This window comes from Liolophura sinensis, chromosome 11, assembly GCF_032854445.1.
Source record: "Liolophura sinensis isolate JHLJ2023 chromosome 11, CUHK_Ljap_v2, whole genome shotgun sequence".
NCBI classification, from domain to species: domain Eukaryota; kingdom Metazoa; phylum Mollusca; class Polyplacophora; order Chitonida; family Chitonidae; genus Liolophura; species Liolophura sinensis.
In genome coordinates, this window is record NC_088305.1 from 13,551,008 (window position 1) to 13,566,982 (window position 15,975).

The 15,975-nt window shown below is 38.8% G+C and overlaps 1 protein-coding gene across 1 annotated transcript; it reads left to right on the forward strand.

The window, feature by feature from the left end:
* The first annotated feature begins 267 nt into the window (after positions 1 to 267).
* On the forward strand, positions 268 to 15,760 carry LOC135477505 (ubiquitin carboxyl-terminal hydrolase MINDY-3-like). Its single transcript, XM_064757630.1, is given in 13 exon segments — positions 268 to 457; positions 1,440 to 1,583; positions 2,145 to 2,352; positions 4,001 to 4,061; positions 4,063 to 4,116; positions 4,684 to 4,757; positions 5,542 to 5,621; positions 6,527 to 6,597; positions 7,790 to 7,870; positions 9,137 to 9,209; positions 11,603 to 11,675; positions 12,615 to 12,777; positions 14,408 to 15,760. Coding segments are annotated over 13 exon segments (1,338 nt in total). The 5' UTR covers positions 268 to 351; the 3' UTR covers positions 14,558 to 15,760.
* The last annotated feature ends 215 nt before the right edge of the window (positions 15,761 to 15,975 follow it).

Genomic DNA, 15,975 nt, shown 5'->3' on the forward strand with positions numbered 1-15,975 from the left:
GAAAAAAAGACGCGCTCATTTCCAAAACATTAACCGAAGATTTTTCCGCTGTTCGCAAAGAGCCATGGCCATTAAAATCAAAATACTTGCAGAAATAATTGAGATAAATACAGTTTAGACTAAAAATATATAAGTTACAGAGATACCTTCCACGTCGTGGCTTAAAGTCCTTAGAAAATCAAGAGTCCGCACTCGACTATTCCCGGTTTATATATTCAACGCAGCTCTACCGGAAGCGAAAACAATAACATTATGGAAACGACGCAAAGTAGGGACGTCTGAGTTGCCGGGAAAACCGAAAATGGTGTAGTTTTTACTCAGTCAATTGCTCAGAAATATCTCCTATCGAATATGGCATCGTCAAGCACATCGCCAGGACAAAGACTGATATCGGATGCCGCTAATTTGCTCTGGGGAGAGAACTTGAAAGATGAAGTGTTTAGCCGGTGGACTCAAGGTATGTACGACAACAACAACGCCATTTTGTAGTGTTTGGGGCTGGTGCCCAGTAGGAAGGCCGAATGTCGTGTATTTGTTTGTGCTTTACAATTCATTGCCACTTCACCAGTTAGTTTATATCAATTTCTGCGATAAATGTTTATGAGAAATTTTATGCAGACACTGATTTTGGCACAAAAACTAAAATGGTGTAAATTTTTATGGACACATTCCATTTTTGTTTCTCAGTCTGGAGTGGTTTACTAAAAGTGTAGATGGAGGTTGTTGTTTTGGTCACGTAGTAGGGGATGTGACGTCATTTTATTGAAAAACGTACCAAGTGGGTCAATAGCCAAAAAATCTTGGCTGCAACGATTTCAGTATTTCAACCTTTCGTCATAGTCGAGGTTTCCATAGCTAAATAGTGACTGCTATCCATAGAAAGGAAGGAATGCATTTGAAATTGGATCACAGACGTGTGTTTGAGTCTTTCGTTCAAGTCGGACGTCTGATGCAGACTCTGTCATGTAAGATTTCACTGTGTGCAGTGACATTCAGGTGTCCTATTTGTCGACTTGTATGTGTATTGGTACATATCAGTGATCAGGATTATAAGATTGCCAGATTTGTGAGCATACTCATTTAACAAATAGCAATGTGTAGACTTATTGTTCAGGCCATTGGGGTCAACAACAAACAATAATAGGAATCTGATCTTTAAAACCCCCTGACAGTGTTCTGCATAGCAATCAGTTGTATGTTTGGGAACTTGTAAAGTTGAGGTGGGGCCTCCGTGGCTGAGGTGGTTAATGTGCCAGCAGTATCTTCCCACCATAATGCTGGCCGCCAAGTGAAATATTATTGAGTATGACATAAAACACCAACCAGATCAATAAATTAAGTTGAGGTTGCTGCCACATGATAAAGTGATATCAATTCAGTAAAGAATCAACACAGCCTGCAACCTGGTGTTTACAGCATCCCTGTGTTTGTTTGTGCAGGGTTTGTGTTCAGCGAAGATGAGCCGACGGCATTGATCCAACATGAGGGAGGGCCATGTGCTGTGATCGCCCCTGTGCAGACCTACCTCCTCAGACACTGCCTCTTCTCAGAGAGTCCCACCCCTGACCTGCAGACTACTTCAGGTATGTAAGGTGTAATGGGATGTCTCTTTGTGAGAGATTATGAGAACACAAAAAGTGGTAAATCCAACTTATATTATGTCAGAAGGACGTGTTATCTCATTTGAATACTTATTAGATAATTAGGTTAAGCTTAACTTAATACTTGGTTGAAGTTTTAAAAATTATTAAACGACTGGCCAAAGGAGAACTTAAAACTAGAAATATTGGGGCCTCTGTGGCTCAGTTTGTTAGCGTACTAGCGCAGCGTAATGACCCAGGAGCCTCTCACCAATGCGGTTGCTGTGAGTTTAAGTCCAGCTGATGCTGGCCTCTTCTCCGGCCGTAAGTGGGAAGGTCTCGCAGAAACCTGCGGATGGTGGTGGGTTTCCCCTGGGCTCTGCCAGGTTTCCACCCACCATAATGCTGGTCGCCGTCATATAAGTGAAATATTCTTGAATACAGCGTAAAACACCAATCAAATAAATAAATAAATCCTCTTGATATATGTACATGTAAATTTCCACAGTACGGATCAAATGAGGAGTTAAAAATCACTAATTGGGAATGTTCTCCTTCCCTCAGCTGCAGAGGTACAGAGATATCTGGCTGATGCCCTGGTTGACATTCTCACCCAGATCTCAGCTGAGAAATTCATCCTTGTCGACATGGTAACAGAGGAGGATGGTGAATCATCCACCTTGGAGACTGAGGATAACCAGAAGAAACAAGAAGGGGAGACAACTGCCAAGAAAGCTCGTTTAGACCAGGAGCATTATCATTCTAGTCTGAGGTTGGCTTGTGATAAACACTTCCCATTCATTATTCAACGTTTTGTCATGTAAATACTCAGTGTAGACCATGAACATCAAAATGTGAACTGACCATGACGTAAAATAGAAAATACTGTAATTCTTCAATCTCTTCGTGTCTTTTCAGGAAACATTATTCTGTGTAGACTGATTTTGTGAAGCCCTGAAATTGGCCAATCTAACAAATGTAGTTATGTCTCAAAAATCCAATTATAAATATGCATAAATTGCACTGTAAATTACTCTTTTATATATGAAAAGGTTGAGGAATTAGGGTGGTTTTATACATGCAAATTACTTCATGGAATACAACAATGTAGAAATGTGAGAAAGTGGAATACAACAATGTAGAAATGTGAGAAGGTGGAATACAACAATGTAGAAATGTGAGAAAGTGGAATACAACAATGTAGAAATGTGAGAAGGTGGAATACAACAATGCGGACATTTAAGATGGTGGTACAAAAAACAATGTGAGAAGGTGGAATACAACAATGTAGAAATGTGAGAAACTGGAATACAACAATGTAGAAATGTGAGAAACTGGAATACAACAATGTAGAAATGTGAGAAGGTAGAACACAACATTATATGTGTATATATATATATATATATATATTCTTGAAGAAGCGAACTATTATGAACTAATTGAAGAAGTGGACGGATGTATTCCAAAGCTATTCCAAAAAAGCTTTTGTGTTTTCCTTTATAACATCACAATTATCTGTGCATGTGTCCTCATAAGACACATGAAGTACACAGGCACAGGCGCCTTGAACCTTTTTTTGTCCTTGAATCTCTCATTGTTAAAAAATTTTGATTTTGTGATAATACATACTCTGTTACATTGCATTACCTGTAAATGTTTAAATTATAACCATTGGTTAATTTCACCACTCTGCCAAGATTGTGAAATATGCAAAGAGAGCCTCGTAATTGTCTTAAAGTTGCTGCTATGTGTATCTGGTGACATGATTGATAGCTCGTGAATTAATTATTGAAGGCTTCACAGGCTCATCTAGACAAAGCTAAAGTTTCTGTGCACCATTTACCCCCTGACTGAGAAGTTTGCTGCTTTCATTTTGGAGAAAATGGTGATTGATGGAGTGGTAATTTAATTTTACTGTGGGCTGGCTCTCTGGTTTCCTTTGGGGGCCTGCGTGGCTCAGCCGGTAGTGCACTAGCACAGCGTAATGACCCAGGAGTCTCACCAATGCGGTTGCAGTGAGTTCAAGTCCAGCTCATGCTGGGCTTCTTCTCTGGCCGTACGTGGGAAGGTCTGTCAGGCAACCTGCAGATGGTCGTGGGTTTCCCCCGGCTTTGCCCGGTTTCCTCCCACCATAATGCTGGCCGTCTTCGTATAAGTGAAATATTCTTGAAATACGGCGTAAAACACCAATCAAATAAATAAATAACTGTGGTTTCCTTTACTGGTAAAGCTGACTGGTGTGATAAATTTTGGGTGCATCGCTGACATAAAAATGTTGAAATATTTCAAATATGAAAATAACTATGGTTGTGATAACAACTTTTAGTGTGTAGCTATGTTATGTACTGTAATGCGCTTTCTCTCACACTAACAGGGGAGACAATTCAGTCTTTCAAGTGGCAGTACGTTGGTTGTTTCAGGTGTAAGGACTGTGACAATGCAGATGATCTGAAGGTAGAAATCAAAACTCGTCTCGCAAGCCTATGGGAAACAGTTTGGGGTGCTGTCATTCCTTTACTCTGTGGTCCTCACAAAAGTAAGTACGTGTGTGTAGGCCAAACGGATTTAATAGTTTTGCATAGATAAAAATAACTTGCAATGTATGCAACTGTTTGCCAGTTCTCCATAATTAGAAAGAATCTGCAAATTTACCTTACATTAACTCAGATAGACAATATGCTCAACATGAAGACAGTTTCATGAGCAAATAATCTGACCACCATCTTAATCAATCAATACTGAAACATTTTAATCCCAACCTCTCTTGGCCAATGTTAATCCGAGCTTTATCAGGGTACCATCCCTTCCTGTCAATCAATTAATAATTACTGGTATACAGTCATGCAATTGGCAGTTAAAACTCTTACCTTTTCATGTGGGAAGGTCAGCCAGCAACCTGTGGATGGTCGTGGATTTCCCCCGGACTCTGTCCTGTTTACTCCCACCATAATGCTGGGGGCCATAATATAAGTGAAATATTCCTGAATACGGAATAAAACACCAATCAAATAAACAAATAAAAAAATCATGCACTCATGGGCTGTTATCACTAACTGCATTTGCCTGTGATAAATGTGTAGCGCATGTAACTCTATCATTTCAGGGTGTTGAACAGATCAAAAATGAAGTTGAGGATCCAGGGGAAGCTTTAATAGATGGGATACATGGTCATGGAAGGTGAGTTACCATATCAAAAACTGCCGGAAACAACATATAGGGAACTCCCAACAATATTACCAGCTCAATTTTCTAAAGTGTCAGCATGGCACAATGACTCAAGTAGCTCTCACCGACTTGGTCGTTTTGAAGTTTATGCCCAGCTCATGCAGGCGTCCTCTTGCAGTTGTATGCAGGACGGTCTCCCAGCAACATGCAGGTGGCTAAGGGTTTCCTCACCAATAATGCCGGCCACTGTCGTAGAAGTGAAATATTCCTGAGCATCTAATAAACAAATAAACAAGAACGGGCCATAAACTAGACAGAGGGAACTCCAGCAAATTCCAACATGGTTGAAGCCTCACTGACACAATTTTCTTGAGGCCATCACTGCCTCATTCAACTTAAGCAGTAATTCTTGCCAAATCAGATCAGTTGTTTGCCAAACGCATCCCAGGTTCTGACACTGCTTTCAGTGGTGATTTGACTGGAGTCATGAGGGTTGTCAGGCGCTCCAGATGGTGGTTTACTCTGGAAACTCCAGGTTTTATTTACCTATACATATGTTAAGTTTTATTTATGATTAGTATAAGAGGCCATAGGCCCAAATACTTGCATATATGTGGAGACGGCAATGAAGTACAATCAGATACTGTGAAATTTCTGTGCAAATATTATACAAGACATTAAAACATGCCGTTGATTTTGTTGTTTAGTTAATGAAATACATGTACACTGATTGTATTGGGTGTGAGTGGAGGTTTAAACTTTGGCTAAAAATCTTCATGTTTTTTTTCTATTTCAGCCAGTCTCTAATCAACCTATTGTTGACAGGCAAAGCTGTATCTAATGTATGGGACAATGACAAAGATATCTCAGGGATGAGTGAGTTATCTCCCTTTATTCACTTAAAGACAAATATGTCTTTTAATGTTATGAGTTGCAATTGGTGTAATTAAGTTTATCAGTGACACTGAATGCCACCATCTTTGTCCCGATGTTTTCTACTGACTGCTAAATATGTCTTTCTGTTTACTTCTCCTGGAGTTGTGCCACAGTTCTGCCACCTCTACTACTGTAATTCTTCAGCTTTTGCGCATGTTTGCAAGGTGTTAATCAGTGACACTGAATGCCACCATCTTTGTCCCGATGTTTACTACTGACTGCTAAATACGTCTTTCTGTTTACTTCTCCTGGAGTTGTGCCACAGTTCTGCCACCTCTACTACTGTAATTCTTCAGCTTTTGCGCATGTTTGCAAGGTGTTTATTCAAGCATATTCTGAAGGCATTATTCTGTGTGGGCTGATAAAATTATTTTTCTTGTGAAGCTCTGAGGTTAATCAATCCAACCAAGGTAGCTTTGTCTTCGAAACCAAGTTTAAAATGTGCAGAAATTACGTTGGAGTAGTTCTTTCATACGCGAAAAAATTGAGAAATTGGAGTATCCTTGTACAGAAGCCTTTAGGTTTTCGTCTACTACACATATCTCTGCAGAATGAACTCACAAATCTGATACAGATGGCTAATTAACATAATCCAAAATGGCCTAAAATGTTGCTGTCATAAAGTTTCTGTGACTGAACCAAACAGGAGCAGGAACATGAACATGGGCCAAATTTTACCAGATTTGTTGACACAGCCCGTGTTTTAAGGTTGGAAACTACTTATGGTGGTATCATCCATTTGTGGATGCCAAGTACTGCTGAAGTAGTATTGATTTTATTGGAAATGTCTGAGTCGGTAGTAGGTGATTTTTGATTGGAGAGTAATATTTTATCTTTGTTTTCAGAATTACGAGGAATATGTAAGCAGTCGAAAATAGGATTTCTTTCAATGTTAGAACACTACCGATACTGTGAGGTGAGTCAGTGAGTCTTACAAAGTATTATATTTCTGTCATTATATCCGTTTCTGTCTGAGTTAATCGAGCGTGATGTTGTTCAAAACTCACTGATGACTGCTGTCAGCCAAAATAATCTGGACTACTACATCAGCCAATTCGAAAAATTGCCATTTGTTAATTCATTAATTTGTCAACCCAACAAACTTGAAAGAGTGTGCATGGCTATAAATGGTGTGTCACTCAGTTGAAACCTGTTCATAAACCACGTGGACTGTCCTGCCAAAACAGGAGTTATCTCCCTTCATCCACATGGCTGAAAATACAAAGTTGCTGGATGACTCTGAATGAAACACCCCTAAACTGTCATTAGTGAGTTAGTTTTTATCCAGTGCTGATCGCTGACATGATTTATTTGGGGTCGTATGAATTGTGCTGGTTTCTAAAGTTTTGACAAGTTTGCTTCACCAATAATAACACTAACAATGGCAAGACATTGAGTAAAAAAAAGTCTTATGTGTAGCCAAACACCTGTTTAATAAATAAATAAACCATGGAACAAGGCCAAATAGCCACTGATAGTGGCAAACTATATTTGACACACGAAAATGCATCAAGGCAAAATATTAATAAAATTTCCTGCTGAAACATGTCAAAAGGATGCATAATCCAGGCTTATACTAGTCTTAGCTGAGTTTACATTTGTACATTGATTCCATCATATGTGCCTTTAATAGGTGATATATAACCCATTGTTGTTGTGAAAAGGCCTGTCTGGCTGATCAGTACAGATTTTCTCAGTATGTGTACATTTGGCCAGTAATGTTGTGTTTTCAGGGTGTGGTTTATTTCAAGCTCTCTATGAATTCAACCCTTAAATTAGACAATTTGTTATACAAATGAAACGACCAATACGGTCGCTGTGAGTTCAAGTCCAGCTCATGCTGGCTTCCTATCCGGCCGTAAGTGGGAAGGTCTGCCAGCAAACCTGCAGATGGTCGTGGTTTCCCCCGGGCTCTGCTGGTTTCCACCCACCATAATGCTGGCCACCGTCGTATAAGTGAAATATTCTTGAGTACGGAGTAAAACACCAATCAAATAAAAAAATAAAATAAATACAAATGAAACGTTTTGTGGGAAGAAAATACACCAATTAAATGAAAAAGTGTACTGAATAAATGTGTATATTTGTTTTGTTTTGTTTTTTACAAGGTGGGATGGTACCTGAAGAACCCTATGTACCCTATCTGGCTCCTAGGCAGTGAAACACATCTAACTGCGCTTTTCTCAAAGGTATAATTTTGTAGAATGATTTTACTTTTAAAATTAGCGAACGTCTTTCCTTTTCACGTACAGATACTTTGTGAAATTTTAGGCTGAATAGACTTGCCAAAAGGCCAGCTGATAGGCAGAATTTTTAGTACAGCTCAGCAGTATATGGTTTGTGAGGTTGAAACGATTTAAGAGTTTCTGAGTGACATCAGCTAGGTCTCACTGACTCACTGAATGGTAAAGCAGTGGCACAAGGATCATGAAGATGTCTTTAGACTGAAGTCAAACCTAGTCGTATCTTAAAAACTTTTTACCACAGAAAAAGTGAATTACCAGAGAAATTTTCATTTTAAAATTGAAAATCAGCACTGAAATTCTAAGTTAAGCTCAGAAATAATGTTAAGATTAAGTCTGACTTCAAGCTGACACACATTTGTGATCTTGAAGGCTGGCTAGCTGAGATCATAAGGCCTTTGGCCAATGTGGTCAGGTGCTTGAATCCAGCTCTCGTTGCTTCTTGCTGGAGAAGGTCAGTTGTTCACTCTGCAGTTTTGTTCAGCCATAAAACTGTCAGACCACCATTGTTTACATGTAAGTGGGAAAGTCTTGCACATGACGGTAAGCACCAGCAACGCGAATCAAACCAAGTAGGTCTTTTTTTCCAGACCATACTGAATATTTCATGTTTGAATATATTATGAGTACACAGAACATGTGCTTTAAGGTGAATATAGGTGAGGAAGGGTTTTTGTGATGTCATCAGGCCCCGGGGTCATGAAGCAATCTCAGACTTAGGTCAAAATTTCAGATCAGTATAAAACTCTTATTTCTGATCTGACAAGGTCAAAAGATTGCTTGGTAAGATAAATTCTGGGTAAGTTATTGTATAACAAATTTCAGCTAAAATTACAGAAAGAAACATAAATTTTAATGATTAAAATTTTGACTTAAGTCAAAGATTACGTGTATTTATCAAATGTCTTTAGACTCAAGTCAAATATTCAAAACACAGCTACAGATAAAAGACTTAGCTGTAGAAATGTTAAAATCCATACACTTTTTCTTTACTGAAGGACAGTGTACTAACCACAATTTGAACTCTTTCCTGTTCTGAGTTTGGATTTTTAAGGGCTTGCAGTTTATGACTTAAGTCTTACGTTGCTTGATAAATTAACTTGTCCATTAACTGTTTTAAGCCATTGCCTGAAAAATGAAGTAAAACAAAAATTATTGGCAAATAAATAAATAAATTGACTGTTAATACATGAATGTCTTTTGAATTCACAGGAAAAACGATTGGTTGTTCAGGAAACGCAGCAACAAGTGGCTAGACGAATATTTCAGAACTTCGATAAAGATTGTGAGTATTATTAGTGAGACCTTAAATGATCTTAAGGCAGTTTTCATAATGTTTTCCTCAACTGAAGCAACTGTGAAGCAGGGCCCTGATAGAAATGTCATCTCTCTGTAAACGTAGTAAAGTTATTCATTATGAGACTTTGTAATAAACCCCTATCTCCTCCCACCATAATGCTGGTCGCTGTCGTATGAATGAAATATTCCTGAGCACGGCGTAATATACCAATCAAATAAATAGATCTTTGTAATAAAGCCCCAATTTCTGACGGGTTTCCTCCCACAATAATGCTGGTAGCTGTCGTATGAATGAAATATTCCTGAGCACGGCGTAATATACCAATCAAATAAATAGATCTTTGTAATAAACCCCCAGTCTCTGACAGGTTTCCTCCCACCATAATGGTGGTCGCTGTCGTATGAATGAAATATTCCTGAGCACGGCGTAATATACCAATTAAATAAATAGATCTTTGTAATAAAGCCCTATATCTGACGGGCTTCCTCCCACCTTAATGCTGGTCGCTGTCGTATGAATGAAATATTCCTGAGTACGGCGTAATATACCAATCAAATAAATAGATCTTTGTAATAAAGCCCCAGTCTCTGACAGGTTTCCTCCCACCATAATGCTGGTCGCTGTCATATGAATGAAATATTCCTGAGCACGGCGTAATATACCAATCAAATAGATAGATCTTTGTAATGAACCCCCTGTCTCTGACGGGTTTCCTCCCACCATAATGCTGGTCGCTGTCGTATGAATGAAATATTCCTGAGCATGGCGTAATATACCAATCAAATAAATAGATCTTTGTAATAAAGCCCCTACATCTGACGGGCTTCTTCCCACCATAATGCTGGTCGCTGTCGTATGAATGAAATATTCCTGAGCTTGGCGTAATATACCAATCAAATAAATAGATCTTTGTAATAAACCCCCAGTCTCTGACGGGTTTCCTCCCACCATAATGCTGGTCGCTGTCGTATGAATGAAATATTCCTGAGCTTGGCGTAATATACCAATTAAATAAATAGATCTTTGTAATAAACCCACAATCTCTGACGGGTTTCCTCCCACCATACTGCTGGTCTCTGTCGTATGAATGAAATATTCCTGAGCACGGCGTAATATACCAATCAAATAAATAGATCTTTGTAATAAACCCCCAGTCTCTGACGGGTTTCCTCACACCATAATGCTGGTCGCTGTCGTATGAATGAAATATTCCTGAGCTTGGCGTAATATACCAATTAAATAAATAGATCTTTGTAATAAACCCACAATCTCTGACGGGTTTCCTCCCACCATACTGCTGGTCGCTGTCGTATGAATGAAATATTCCTGAGCACGGCGTAATATACCAATTAAATAAATAGATCTTTGTAATAAAGCCCCTACATCTGACGGGCTTCCTCCCACCATAATGCTGGTCGCTGTCGTATGAATGAAATATTCCTGAGCACGGCGTAATATACCTATTAAATAAATAGATCTTTGTAATTAAGCCAAGACTTAAGAGGTATATGTATAAAGCCTTTTGACATTAAGCATGGGCAGTATCAGCAGATTAGGTTTGTTGTTGTGATTATCTGTGAATGGCCGATTTGTTTGTTAACATTACAAATAAACTCATCACAAGTTATTCAGTGAGCAATTTTCAGTATAGGCACTAATACCACCACGAAATGTTGCTCACTGAATACACAGAAGTTAGGATCCATATATTTGTTATGTTGTGTTAGTTGTTTTTGAAAAGAAAAGCTAAAGGAAAAAAAAACTGTTTTTTGTTTTACTTGAAAAAAATAAAGGCATTGTTGTTACACACGCATGGGCCATTTTGAGGGAGTATACAATTTTTAGATATAACATTTGAAAGGAAGAAGATATATGTCAAACAAAGCTACCTGTATATAGATTTCTCAAACTATTAGTTAGCAATCTTCATCTCAGTTCTGCTTTGGGAGCGGTAGATCCAGGGTCAATCCTGGGTCGAGTCAGACCTAAGAGCTTAACCTAAAGTAACTTCCTCACTTGGCGTACAGCATGAAGGGGATAGTGCAGCGACTGGTTGACCCGTATCAGTATAATGGCTCAGGCGGGGCGCCTTACTTGCCTTCGGTAAGGCGTCTCTGTGAAGCAGCACTAGATAAAAGAACAGTGGAAATCCCTCCTGCAACAAGGAGGCACATTACTTGCACTCTGAGATTTCCTTCGTCGTCATATGACTGAAAAATTGTTAAGTTCGATGTTAAACCGCAAGCACTCACTCACTCACTCGCTTTGCATAATTTACAGAATGTATTAGAATAGTAAACATTTCATCTTCCTTTCAACAAGGATTATATATTGAACAAGGATTGTATGTTTTATCCCATTTTTTCTTTTAATTTCAGCCAATGGGTTTATAGAGTCGACGCAACTAGGTCCGTTAATGGAAGCATTAGATTTGGTCTCGGAAAAAGAATAGTAAGTATCTGTATTACCTACCAGTCATACATTTCATCACAAATATGATCCACAGAATTCCCATTTTACATCTCAGGGAGATCTGGGATCAAATCCCGGGTGGAGTCATACCAAAGACTTGTAGTAAGTGGTACTTGCTGCTGCCTCACTTGGTGATCAGCACTGAGAGGTCTGAGAAAGGAAACAGGACTGGTTGGCCCGGTGTCAGTATAATGTGACTGAGTGTGGTGTCTTTGTCTGGTGTCGTCGGCATGATACTTCAGTGGTGGCAGAACTATGGCGACATGAACTCGCCCTTCTCCGAAAATTAGACAGAAAATATATGCATACACCTCCTAACATGCATACATTTCACGTCTGAGTATTAATTTTGTTTATATTACATTCCCCCCAAAATATTAAGCCAGTTTCAGAGGAACTTCAGACTCACTTCAGGTCCCATTAATCCAGATTTAGTTGTGTTTAGGTTGACTGACCTTTTTGACCTTTGACCTTTTTTCTCAGGTCAAACTTCATAATTGACGGATTTCGCTGATGTGAACATAACAGTGCGCACTAATCTTACTTCGTCGCAATTAGACCTTTCCAATATGCCAATCAAGAACACGAAATTGTCTAGTCATAAGCAGTTTCCGGGCTTACAACAAATGACCTAAAAAGTGAAATTTTAAAGACTAATACATGCCATAAAATTTGACTTGGGGTGTTTAAGATTACTGGTACATTTTTCCAGTAAGGTATCGCCATACATGTACGTTCCAATCAAACTTCGAAACACCTTTTCAGAGACTGTTAGAAAATGTACAACTTGGTCATGGGTAACGGTCATTTACCGTCACTTCTGATACAGTTGTGAACAACTGTGTCCAGCTTGTGGTATGTGCCCCACGGAGAGTAGCCAATGGTACCTGAGCAGTTCGTTATATTTATGTGTTTCAGTGTAGATCTGATGAGGACAAAGCTAGATCCAGAGCACCTTGGTATCATCACCATGAATAGCTTCCTGGAGGAATTCTTCCCCGGCCAGATGGTGCCAGAGACACCTCGACACTTCATACTCTTCCACTACAACGGCCTCAGGCGATCCTGCTTCAACAACAAGGTTTCTGTCATTTCCTAGTTATTCTAGGGGCAGGCCATCATTATTGTATTATTGTCAAAGATGCTTGTCTTCTGAGGTGTGGTTTCAAATCTAGCCTTAGACAGGGAATTTGTAGATTCCCCAGTCTCACTGCTTATGGTAACAGTAAGAAATCAATGACAATAAACAATCAACAATCACTGACAATAAGCAATCAATGACAATAAACAATCAACAATCACTGACAATAGGCAATCAATGACAATAAGAAATCAAACAATCAATGACAATAAGCAATCAGTGATAATAAGCAATCAACAATCAGTGACTATAAGCAATCAATGACAATAAGCAATCAACAATCCATGACAATAAGCAATCAGTGACAATAAGCAATCAACAATCAATGACAATAAGCAATCTAAGATCACTTTGTGATCCTGGGGCCATGCCTACTACTATAAGAATTGTCCATTAACTATTCTTAACCTTTACCTGAAAAGTGAAGTGAAACAAAAGATTATAACAAATAAATGAGATGACTGCTAATACATTAATGACGTTTGAATTCATTTCCACTTGCATAACGATCATTAAATACGGCTTGTCTTCCTCATATATGCTGTGGAAAAGTTCCTACATAACCTGCCAAATGAGAATGGTTTTTTACCTGGAAACAATTTGGTTTTGTTCTCAGGTAAAAATGCATGAGTGAAAAATTCACTATGATAGACCTGTGTGATAGGACTTAAATGTGTATGAAGACTAATCTACAAAGAGAAGCTCTTGTCCTAACATTCTTTACTATGCTAATTCCTCCACCGTTTTGCATATGTTCAATATGTTTCGCATAAAAATGATCAACTGTTCATTTGAACAATTGTTCATTTTTAAGTTTGATTTTTTAAGTTGATATTGGAGACAAAACTACATTGGTTGGGTTGGCCAATTTCAGGGCTTCACAAAAAGAGGGATATTATAAGTCTGCACAGAAAAATGCCTTCAGAATATGCTTGAATAAACACCTTGCAAACACGGGAAAAGGTTGAAGAATTACGGTAGTCACAGACCTGGTGGAGAATCTCTCCCTCCTGAAGTCATTCAGGCCTGAACAGTGTAGACAGCTGTTCCTACCTCTGGTTCCCACATCGTTTTATTCTGACAGGTAGAAGACATATATGGCTTTTGCAGTGCTCACAGAATTCTTGATTATATTGGTTAATTCATGAATTTTCTCATTAAATCCAAAATGAATGTTGATTATAATCAAAAACTTTATTGAAATTAAAACCTGCAGAGTTATGCCCCTTACCTACGCCTGCATAGGGCAATAGCTATGGCCTCCTTATTGTGGTATTGCAATGGCAGAGAAGCCTTTCAGCAATGCAGTAGGTATGAGTTCAGGTGTAGCTCATGCTGGCTTCCTCTCCGGTCGTACATGTACATGGGTAGGCCTGCAAGCAACCGGCGGATGGTCATGGGTTTCCCCTGTGCTATGCCCAGTTTCCTCTTGCCACAATGCTGACTGCAGTCATATACATGTAAGTGAAATATTCTTGAGTATGGCATAAAATATCAGTGAAATAAATGAATGGAATAAATATGTTGGTATCTGCGACAGTCTTACAGAGTGTATTATTTGTGTGCCCAGGTGGTGTACCAGCAGGCTGAGGTGACCCTGGAAGAGGAGCCAGAAGTGCAGTTTATCACAGACACATCTCCCATCAAATGTTGTCTGCAGACAAAATGGCCCACCATAGACATCAAGTGGACAAACTCACACACACCCTCCATCAACTGATCTCAGAATGCTGTTCCTGTCAAACTCAGCCACATTTTTTCCACAACATTACAAAGATGTGAGAGGAGAGGATGTATTTATGTGTACCTTACGAGGCTCTTCAGGTATAGGCTGTACAGAAAGTACCGGGCATATATAAAAAAACGTACATGCATGCAGAGGAACAAAATGATGGGTTTTTTTTTTTTAAGGACATGAAAGTTTCTTTCTCTGATATTTTGTAAGGAGACAACCAATTCCTGTACAACTACATACTGTTTGAATAATACCTAGAATGGAAGGTTAGGAGTGTTTTTTATGTGTTTAATTTTGATTTCATCATGGGTACTGCAAGAATTTCCCACTAGGGTTACCACATATCCCTTTACCCCTTTGGTTAGCAACTTTGGTTTATAAACTTTACGGCTTGTCATGCATAAACATGCACACCAAGTCTACAGGGGGCCTCCGTGGCTCAGTTGGTTAGCGCGCTAGCGCAGCATAATGACCCAGGAGCCTCTCACCAATGCGGTCATTGTGGGTTCAAGTCCAGCTCATGCTGGCTTCCTCTCCGGCTGTACATGGGAAGGTCTTGCAGCAACCTGCGGATGGTCGTGGGTTTCCCCCCGGGCTCTGCCAGGTTTCCTCCCATCATAATGCTCTCAAAAGTACTATTTTATGATATATGTTTGCCTCCATATATGGACTGTAATATCCAAAATTTTAGGCAATTTACAATAGATTTTATACAAGGTGTGGTAAATAACATCAGTTTTTCTCAGCTTTCTTCAGATCACAACTAGTGTACAAGAAATATTTCCACACTTTCAGTTTTGGTAGTTTGACTTTTTCTTGAAGAAATGTACATGCAGCACATTTTGGACATAAGCTGTTTTAGGAGACTGAAAGAAATTCACAGAATTTCTGCTACTGATGAAGGGATAGAATTGGTTACATTCTGAGAACACATTTGGTTTCATCAGTCCTTTGATTGTTCCAAAACAGCTTGATAGACTTGCCTTTCTACACCCGCAAAAAAACAACAAACTAGCAGATTGATTAACTCTTGAGGTCCTGCATAATCTAGGCTTGAAGAGATATACGTGTGAAATGTATCTATCAAAATCATGTAATTTATTTATTGCAATTTTAATTTTGTTTGTTTTGATTTTAAATTTATAATACATTTAGCATAGCAGATATCCATTTCTATTGAAGCTTGTTTTTTTTAGCAGTTGTAAATACATTTGAATATTATATAGATTTTTGATAATTTTGTCATGCATTGTTTGCAGTATTATTTTGCATGCTAACCCCCTTTTTTGTAAAATATGTGAAGATTATAGTCTATTTATTCTGGGGCATTGATCATCATAGAAAACAAAATGAGTTAGCCTTGAATACAGTTTGTGTCGCTTTTCTTATAACGGAAGAGATTT